The 10,989-nt window shown below is 45.5% G+C and overlaps 1 protein-coding gene across 1 annotated transcript in view; it reads right to left on the minus strand.

The window, feature by feature from the left end:
• Window positions 1-6,763, minus strand: part of asph (aspartate beta-hydroxylase) — a 25,688-nt gene extending 18,925 nt beyond the window's left edge. Inside the window, exon 1 of the mRNA XM_053646976.1 lies at window positions 6,539-6,763. Within this exon, the coding sequence (XP_053502951.1) occupies window positions 6,539-6,578 (40 nt within the window). The 5' untranslated portion in view covers window positions 6,579-6,763. The remainder of the gene's footprint in view (window positions 1-6,538) is intronic.
• Between the last annotated feature and the right edge of the window lie 4,226 nt (window positions 6,764-10,989).

Below are 10,989 nucleotides of genomic sequence, written 5' to 3' on the forward strand. Positions count from 1 at the left end.
CACCGTACTGCTCTCATACATTCAGAACACACCACACTGCTCACAGATAATTTAGATAACTTTAGTTCTAGCATAGTAGTTAGGTTCATCAGTCAGGATTTAGACCTCATCATAGCACAGAGACAGCGTTAGTTAAAGTAGTAAATGACCTACTACTGACCTCTGATCAGGGTTGTGTCTCGCTGCTTGTGTTACTCGACCTGAGTGCAGCTTTTGATACTATAGATCACACTATTCTCCTTGATAGATTAGAAAATGTAGTAGGCATTAAGGGAACAGTCCTCTCCTGGCTCAGGTCTTATCTGACCGATCGTTATCAGTTCGGAGATGTAAATGGAGACTTCTCCACGCATACCGAAGTTAAATTTGGTGTTCCACAAAGTTCTGTTTTAGGCCCACTGCTTTTTATTTTATATATGCTCCCTCTAGGTCAAATTATTCGTAAACATGGAATTATCTTCCACTGTTATGCTGATGATACACAGCTGTATGTTTCAGCGAAGCCAGAGGACACACAGCAGCTTATCGGAAGGTCGTGAGTTCAAATCCCAGCACTTCCAAACTGCCACTGCTGGGCCCTTAACCCTCAACTGCTCAGTTGTATAAATGAGATAAATGAAATATCATGTAGATAATATTACTACAATAGCCTTCTTTCATCTCAGAAAGTTTGCTAAGGTAAGACATTTAATGGCACTATACGATGCAGAAATATTAGTTCATGCTAATGAAACCGAGCGGTTTCCTACAGAGCAGACCAAAAGTCCTTCAGGACAGTGTTGAGCACACGGACCAGAACATGTTCAAGGAAGCTGCTATTACGACCAGGTCACAGATTTGGATGAATACACAGCATTAGTGACTGTCCACATTAACAAATGCATAAATAATGTGACTGCATTCAGGGCCATCAATAAGAAGATGCCATGGATGACAGCAGTAGTGCGTGTCCTACTAAAAACCTGAGACACTGGCTTCAGGTCAAACAACAAGTCAGCCCTCCACACAGCAAGAGCCAACCTGTCCCAGGCTATCAGAGAGCTATCAGAGAGGTTAACCGGAACTATACGCAAAGGATCCCTGGACACACGGCATATGTGGTGATATACAGCAGACTATTACAGACTACAAAGCTGCACCACAGGTCTGTCAGAATGCCTTCCTCCCAAATGCACGTCATACACGTACTGCCGGGTAACACTGCTGACTCACCACTGTGCTGCAAAGTACACCTCAAATCAAGTCTGCTGATAACACTACAGTAGTGGGTCTCATCACCTACAGTGTCAAGTCAGCATACAGGGAAGAGGTGCACCAGGTTGCAGTAAAGACAATCTCTCTTTCAATATCAACAGAGGAACTGTGGAAGCAGTGTCTTCACTTCCTTTAGATATTGGAGAGCACAAGTCTTGCCCTTCCCATCCTCACTACTTTCTACAGGGGGGGCAATAAAGAGCATCCTGATCTTACATGGGAATTACATACCAACAGTCTGGTACGGGAACGGCACAGTTTCAGACCACGAGACCCTACAGTGGATTGTGAGAACAGCTTAGAAGATTATCGGGGTCTCCCTACTCACAGCTCTTTCCACAAACCCTGCATCTAACACGACCCTCTCAGCCCTCTTACGGATTCTTCATAGTCCTGCTATCTGGCAGAAGGTACCGGAGCATCTGTTCCACCACCACCACTACCACTATCACTACCTCCACCTACACTACCACTAGCACCACCACCACCACCATTATCATCACAATCACTACCACTAGCACCACCACCACCACAACTACCACTAGCACCACCACCACTACCACTACCACCACCACCATTACCATCACAATCACTACCACTAGCACCAGCACCACCACAACTACCACTAGCACCACGACCACTAACACTACCACTAGCACCACCACCACTACCACCACCACCATTACCATCACAATCACTACCACTAGCACCACCACCACCACAACTACCACTAGCACCACCACCACTACCACTACCACTAGCACCACCACCACTACCACTACCACCACCACCATTACCATCACAATCACTACCACTAGCACCACCACCACCACAACTACCACTAGCACCACGACCACTAACACTACCACTAGCACCATCACCACTACCACTACCACCACCACCATTACCATCACAATCACTACCACTAGCACCACCACCACCACAACTACCACTAGCACCACGACCACTAACACTACCACTAGCACCACCACCACTACCACTACCACCACCACCATTACCATCACAATCACTACCACTAGCACCACCACCACCACAACTACCACTAGCACCACGACCACTAACACTACCACTAGCACCACCACCACTACCACTAGCACTACTAAACAGCTACAACACAACCATGTCTCCTTTTATTACTGCACACTCAAGAGATTTACAAACAAGAACACAACCGTCTCTCTGTGTGAGGAACATGTCTACAACGTGAAGCGCCAGGAGCTACAGTCGACTGTTTACTACGCACGTTCACCAACACACACACACACACACACACAAGCGTGCGTACTGACACATACACACACACACACACACACACACACGCACGTACGTATTGACACACACACACGCACGTACGTATTGACACACACACAAGCGTGCGTACTGACACACACACACACACAAGCGTGCGTACTGACACACACACACACACAAGCGTGCGTACTGACACACACACACACACACATACACATGCTCACACCAACAAGCATGCATACTGACACACACACACACATGCTCACACCAACAAGCGTGCGTACTGACACACACACACACACACACACACACGCTCACACCAACAAGCGTGCGTACTGACACACACACACACACACATGCTCACACCAACAAGCGTGCATACTGACACACACACACACACACACACACACACACACACACGCTCACACCAACAAGCATGCATACTGACACACACACACACACATGCTCACACCAACCAGCGTGCGTACTGACACACACACACACGCTCACACCAACAAGCGTGCGTACTGACACACACACACACACACACACACACACACACACACACACGCTCACACCAACAAGCATGCATACTGACACACACACACACACATGCTCACACCAACCAGCGTGCGTACTGACACACGCACACACGCTCACACCAACAAGCGTGCGTACTGACACACACACACACACACACACACACACGCTCACACCAACAAGCGTGCGTACTGACACACACACACACACACACACACACTCTCACACCAACAAGTGTGCGTACTGACACACACACACACACACACACGCTCACACCAACAAGCGTGCGTACTGACACACACACACATGCACACACACACACACACACACACACACACACGCTCACACCAACAAGCGTGCGTACTGACACACACACACACACACACACACACACACACACACACGCTCACACCAACAAGCGTGCGTACTGACACACACACACATGCACACACACACACACACATGCTCACACCAACAAGCGTGCGTACTGACACACACACACACACACACACACACTCACTCACGCCAACAAGCGTGCGTACTGACACACACACACACACACACACACACACACGCTCACACCAACAAGCCTGCGTACTGACACACACACACACACACACGCTCACACCAACAAGCGTGCGTACTTACACACACACACATGTACACACACACACACACATGCTCACACCAACAAGCGTGCGTACTGACACACACACACACACACACACACACACTCACGCCAACAAGCGTGCGTACTGACACACACACACACACACACACGCTCACACCAACAAGCGTGCGTACTGACACACACACACACACACACACACACACTCACGCCAACAAGCGTGCGTACTGACACACACACACACACACACACACACACACACACACTCACGCCAACAAGCGTGCGTACTGACACACACACACACACACACACACTCACGCCAACAAGCGTGCGTACTGACACACACACACACACACACACGCTCACACCAACAAGTGTGTGTACTGACACACACACACACACACACACACACACACACACACACACACACGCTCACACCAACAAGTGTGTGTACTGACACACACACACACACACACACACACACACACACACACCAACACATGTACACTGGGACACGCATATACCAATACAATAGCAATACAGATTGTAGCATCAGGAGCTACAATCAGGTGTTCAGTACACGAATTCACATCAACACACACACACACACGAACACACACAACACAAGTGCACATTCAGCATCCACACCCAGTCATTCAACACACATGCACACACCAACGCATGACACACGTACGTGTGTACACCGAGAACAACATGCGTGCACACTCAGTATCACACCCAGTCATTCAATGCACATGTGCACGATGGCACGTCCCCGACATGTGTTCATACCTAGTCATTCGACACACACGTGCAGAAAACAAGCACACAACACGTACACACCAGCGTGAGTATACACCTGCACTCTGTGTATACACACTAGGACGAGTACACAGTGAAACACACCCACAAATCTGATCTAAATCCCCACACATGCAGGGTGTTTAGTGGCAACAGGTTTTATGTAATGAAGGAAAATGGGTCATGACAGATTTCACGCTTTACCACATGTTCCGCCCCGGAGAGTCAATCACAGACTGGAAGAAGGTGCAGGAACAGAACATTACTCATACGACATCATACATTCCTCAAATCAACACTGATGTCTGTATGAACAAGATTTACAGAATACACCAATGTACACCTACAGCAGAGTTTATTCCATAAACATTACAAAATAAACTCTGTATCTCTCTATATTTCAGTACAGAATGTACAGAATAACTATAGAGTCACTACACAGGTATAAGAAATATCATAACACTATATACAGTATATTTAGCATTTTATGATGACTATTACTGAAATACTATCACACACAAACACTCAAAATATTCCACATGCTTCTAAACTTCCTGCAAGTGTTTCAGACTTATAATAGAATACGATGGAGAATTTACTCAGATATAAAACAGTATCAAATATTCACTCGCTCAGGTACAGTATAATGTTACCTGGATTAAAAATGCTTGATTATTAAAAGCTAAAATTTACTGTACATTTTAAAACATGTAGTAAACAGATAAATGATTGAAAGCAGTGGTGGCTCATGGATAAGGGTTCAGGGTTACTGATCAGAAGGTCGGGGGTTCACGCCCCTGCACTGTAGGGCCCCTGAGCGAGGCCCTTACCCCTCTCTGCTCCAGGGGGCGCTGTATCACCACTGACCCTGACCTCTGATCCAAACTTCTTAATGCAACAGATGAATTATAATTTCGCTGTGCTGTAATGTGTGTGTGTCAAACACAGGTTTCATTATCTAATAATCACCAACATCCACATGTAAGAAAGAACCAGGTGATAAACTGCAGTTAGTTCTAAAAGTTCTACAGGATTACAGCTAAACCCTTTACAGCATGACTATTAATCCTATGTTTTATATAATCAAATTATTACTACACTACGAGAGAATAAATAATGTTGTAAACAACACTACAATATAAAGATTGAATAGTCCTAACCCTAAGGTTTAAAAAAAATGACTTACATTAATTATTATTAGTTATTAACTACAATGTTATAACTGATAGAAAACAGAATAAAATCCTGTGCAGTCAGAAACCACTAAAAGATGAAAACAGTTAAAATAGTGGAAGTATAACTGGAGTTTTCTGTAATGAAGTGAAAAGAGGAGGGTCCGAGTACCAGAGCTGAAGGCCACGTGTAACTCCGAAAACTGCTCACACACGAAAGAGATTAAACTTAGAAAAGATCCAGACTTTTACACACGCACACACACACACACACACACCTTTCAGAAGAAGAAGGAAGAAGAAGAAGGTGCCCCTAGAGCAGAGAGGGTTAGGGGTCTTGCTCAGGGGTGCAGCCGTGGCAGCTGGGCGGTGCTGGGGCTTGAACCTCCAACCTTCTGATCAGTAACCAGAGCTCTAACCACTGAGCACCACTGCCCTTAATATAAATATAATAAATATATCATAAACTGTAATAAATATATCATAAACCCAGCACACACCTGAAGGCCAAACACAGACGGGAAATATTACACATAATTACAGATGATTAAATTCCACCCTAAAGCAGATCAGGACAGTAATAATGTTGATAAAATAAAATGATATATAGCTGTTTATATGTAAATGTAGTTATTGCATGTGGTTTGTATTCGAGCTGCATGACGATGAGCTGATCTTCATTTCTGTTCCCTTTAATCATCTCTGTGCTGTAAACCTGCTCTATGCTGGTCTTCATCACTTCGGCATTAATAAACACATGAATCTTTCTGCAGGATTTAATCCCGAACTCTTTTCTGCAGGATTTAATCCGGACTGGAATCTGCTCTGGTTTCTGTTTCCACTCGGAACCTGCGGGAATGAGGACACACACCTTTCTTGCCTTGTCCTCGGGGGCTTTTCTTCGCGGCCATTTTCTCTTCTCGGTTCTTGGCGTTTGTCTCTTTTCGCGGTGTTTAATCTAAAATTCACTCTGAGTTTAACGTGACAAAGTTTTGTAGAGATCTAAATAATGAAACCCAGTAAAATCAAAAGCGATCCCTCCTCCTGCACAAGCTGGAGCCTCGTAGCAACCCGACCAGTGTGTTTGAGTGACTCAGCATTCAGCCAGTGATAACCGCGGAATGCAGCTGTAGGCGGGGCGGCGAAAAAACATTCAGCCAATCACTGCTCAGAAGCGTCTGCCTTTATTCAATCGTGTGGATAGCCGCGGGTTAAACCCCGCCCACTGCATGCTCTGGAACGTGGCAAGATGGAAGATTCCACTTATCGCGATATTACAACTATTTTTTTTCACTTATCGCGAGATTTCTCCTACTGCGTTTATTCCATTAAAGATTAAACTAGAAAAAGTGTTATACAATTTTTAAACATTTTATATTTATTTATTTTAAGATTATGTAGACGTTTAGTTGTTTAGTGCGTTGTTTAGTGTTTTTCTGAGTGGTTTTAGATTAGGATAAACATTTGAAATGTGCAATAAATCAGCAAAAAAAAAAACGCAGGTTACTATAATTATAGTTAAATTATATTGTGTGTATTCACAAAGTGTATACTTAAGACAAACCTTCAGAATATTATACATCAAATTGTTAAATGAACACATGTACTGCTGAATTAATTATGTATTAGTATAGTATATCCTTCCTTTAACAGAATTTAAGAATTTGTGTGTGTGTGTGTGTGTGTGTGTGTGTGTGTGACTGAGGAAGACAGATAGGTGTGTACTGAAGAGAACAGATTTTACAGCATTCACCCCAGACTGGACACAATACAGTACAATACAGTACAGTACAATACAATACAGTACAATACAATGCAGTACAATACAATACAGTACAATACAGTAAAGTACAATACAGTAGAATACAGTACAATACAATACAGTACAGTACAATACAATACAGTACTATACAGTACAATACAGTACAGTACAATACAATACAATACAGTACTATACAGTACAATACAGTACAATACAATACAGTACTATACAATACAGTACAGTACTATACAATACAGGGGCAGAGCTGTCAACTGATCACCATCTGGTGGTGAGTTGGGTCAAGGGGTGGGGGAAGACTCTGGACAGACCTGGAAAGCCCAAATGGGTAGTGCGGGTGAACTGGGAACGTCTGGAGGAGGCCCCTGTCCGTGAGATCTTCAACTCACACCTGCGGCGGAGTTTTTCTGGCAGCCCTGTGGTGGTTGGGGGCATTGAACCTGAGTGGGCTATGTTCAAAGCCTCCATTGCTGAAGCTGCGGCAGAGAGCTGTGGTCTTAAGGTCTTAGGTGCCTCAAGGGGCGGTAACCCTCGAACATCGAGTTGGCCACCGGTGGTCAGGGAAGCCGTCTGACTGAAGAAGGAGGCCTTCCGGGATGTGTTATCCCGGAGGACTCCGGAGGCAGTTGCAAGGTACCGACAGGCCCGAAGGGCTGCAGCCTCTACCATGAAAGAGGCAAAGCAGCGGGTGTGGGAGAAGTTCAGAGAGGACATGGAGAAGGACTTTCGGTCAGCACCAAGGTGTTTCTGGAAAACCATTCTCCACCTCAGGAAGGGTAAATGGGGAACCATCCAAGCTGTGTACAGTAAGGATGGGAACGGTGTTGACCTCAACTGAGGAGGTAATTGCACGGTGGAAGGAACACTTTGAGGAACTCCTGAATCCGATTAACACGCCCTCTATGGTAGAGGCAGAGGTGGAGGCTGATGGGGGAGCATCGTCAATTTCCCTGGTTAAGGTCACTGAGGTAGTCAAACAACTACACAGTGGCAAAGCCCCGGGGATTGATGAGATCCATCCAGAAATGCTGAAAGGGGATGTCTTGGATGACACACCTCTTTAACATTGCGTGGAAGTTGGGGACAGTGCCCAAGGAGTGGAAGACCGGGGTGGTGGTTCCCCTGTTCAAAAAGAGGGACCAGAGAGTGTGTGCCAATTATAGGGGTATCACACTTCTCAGCCTCCCTGGTAAATTCTACTCCAAGGTGCTGGAACGGAGGGTTCAGCCAATAGTCGAACCATGGATTGAAGAGGAACAATGAGGATTCCGTCCTGGTCGTGGAACAACGGACCAGCTCTTTACTCTCGCAAGGGTCTTGGAGGGGGCCTGGGAGTATGCCCATCCGGTCTACATGTTTTTTGTGGATCTGGAGAAGGCGTATGACCGGGTCCCCAGGGGTTTACTGTGGGAGGTGCTGAAGGAGTATGGGGTGATTGGTTCCCTTCTTAGGGCTATCCAATCGCTGTACACCCAAAGCGAGAGCTGTATCTGGATTCTCGGCAAAAAGTCGGACTCGTTCCAGGTGGAGGTTGGTCTCTGCCAGGGCTGCGCTTTGTCACCAATCCTGTTTGTGATATTCATGGACAGGATATTGAGGCGTAGTCATGGTAGGGAGGGGTTGCGGTTTGGTGGTCTGATGAGCTCATCGCTGCCTTTTGCAGATGATGTGGTCCTGATGGCATCATTGGTCCGTGACCTTCAGCACTCACTGGATCGGTTCGCAGCTGAGTGTGAAGCGGTTGGGATGAGGATTAGCACCTCTAAATCTGAAGCCATGGTTCTCAGCAGGAAACCGATGGAGTGCCTACTCTGGGTAGGGAATGAGTACTTAACCCAAGTGAAGGAGTTCAAGTACCTCGGGGTCTTGTTCACGAGTAAGGGGACATTGGAGTGGGAGATTGGCCAGAGAATCGGAGCAGCAGGAGCGGTATTGCAATCGCTTTACCGCGCCGTTGTGACGAAAAGAGAGCTGAGCCGGAAGGCAAAGCTCTCGATCTACCGGGCAATTTTCGGTCCTACCCTCACCTATGGTCATGAAGGCTGGGTATTGACCGAAAGAACTAGATCACGGGTACACGTGGCCAAAATGGGTTTTCTCATGAGGGTGGCTGGCTTCTCCCTTAGAGATAGGGTGAGAAGCTTGGCTATTCGAGAGGAACTCAGAGTAGAGCCGCTGCTCCTTTGCGTTGAAAGGAGCCAGTTGAGGTGGTTCGGGCACCTGGTAAGGATGCCCCCTGGTCGCGTCCCTAGGGAGGTTTTCCGGGCACGTCCAGCTGGGAGGAGACCTCGGGGGAGACACAGGACTAGGTGGAGAGTTTATATCTCCACACTGGCCTGGGAATGCCTCGGGATCCCCCAGTCAGAGCTGGTTAATGTGGCTCGGGAAAGGGAAGTTTGGGGTCCCCTGCTGGAGCTGCTGCCCCCGTGACCCGATAACGGATAAGCGGTTGAGGATGGATGAATGGATGGACAATACAATACAGTACTATACAATACAGTACAGTACAGTACAATACAATACAGTACAGTACAGTACAATACAATACAGTACAGTACAATACAGTACAGTACAGTACAATACACTAAAATACAGTACAGTACAATACAATACAGTACAGTACAATACAGTACAGTACAGTACAATACACTAAAATACAGTACAGTACAATACAATACAGTACAGTACAATACAGTACAGTACAGTACAATACACTAAAATACAGTACAATACAATGCAGTACAGTACAGTACAACACACTAAAATACAGTACAGTACAATACAATACAGTACAGTACAATACAGTACAATACAATACAATACAGTACAGTACTATACAATACAATACAGTACAGTACAATACAGTACAGTACAATGCAATACAGTACAGTACTATACAATACAATACAATACAGTACAGTAAAACACAATACAATACAATACATACAATACCGTACAGTACTGTACAGTATTTGTGTGTGTGTGTAAGCGTGTACAATGGAAATTGTGGACTTTGCTGTAGGTCCTACAGTGAGGGAAAAAAGTATTTGATCCCCTGCTGATTTTGTACGTTTGTCCACTGACAAAGAAATGATCAGTCTATAATTTTAATGGTGGATTTATTTGAACAGTGAGAGACAGAATAACAACAAGAAAATCCAGAAAAACGCATGTCAAAAATGTTATAAATTGATTTGCATTTTAATGAGGGAAATAAGTATTTGACCCCCTCTCAATCAGAAAGATTTCTGGCTCCCAGGTGTCTTTTATACAGGTGACGAGCTGAGATTAGGAGCACACTCTTAAAGGGAGTGCTCCTAATCTCAGCTTGTTACCTGTATAGAAGACACCTGTCCACAGAAGCAATCAATCAATCAGATTCCAAACTCTCCACCACGGCCAAGACCAAAGAGCTCTCCAAGGATGTCAGGGACAAGATTGTAGACCTACACAAGTCTGGAATGGGCTACAAGACCATTGCCAAGCAGCTTGGTGAGAAGGTGACAACAGTTGGTGCGATTATTCGCAAATGGAAGAAACAC

Source organism: Ictalurus furcatus, chromosome 17 (genome assembly GCF_023375685.1).
Source record: "Ictalurus furcatus strain D&B chromosome 17, Billie_1.0, whole genome shotgun sequence".
Taxonomy (NCBI): Eukaryota; Metazoa; Chordata; class Actinopteri; order Siluriformes; family Ictaluridae; genus Ictalurus; species Ictalurus furcatus.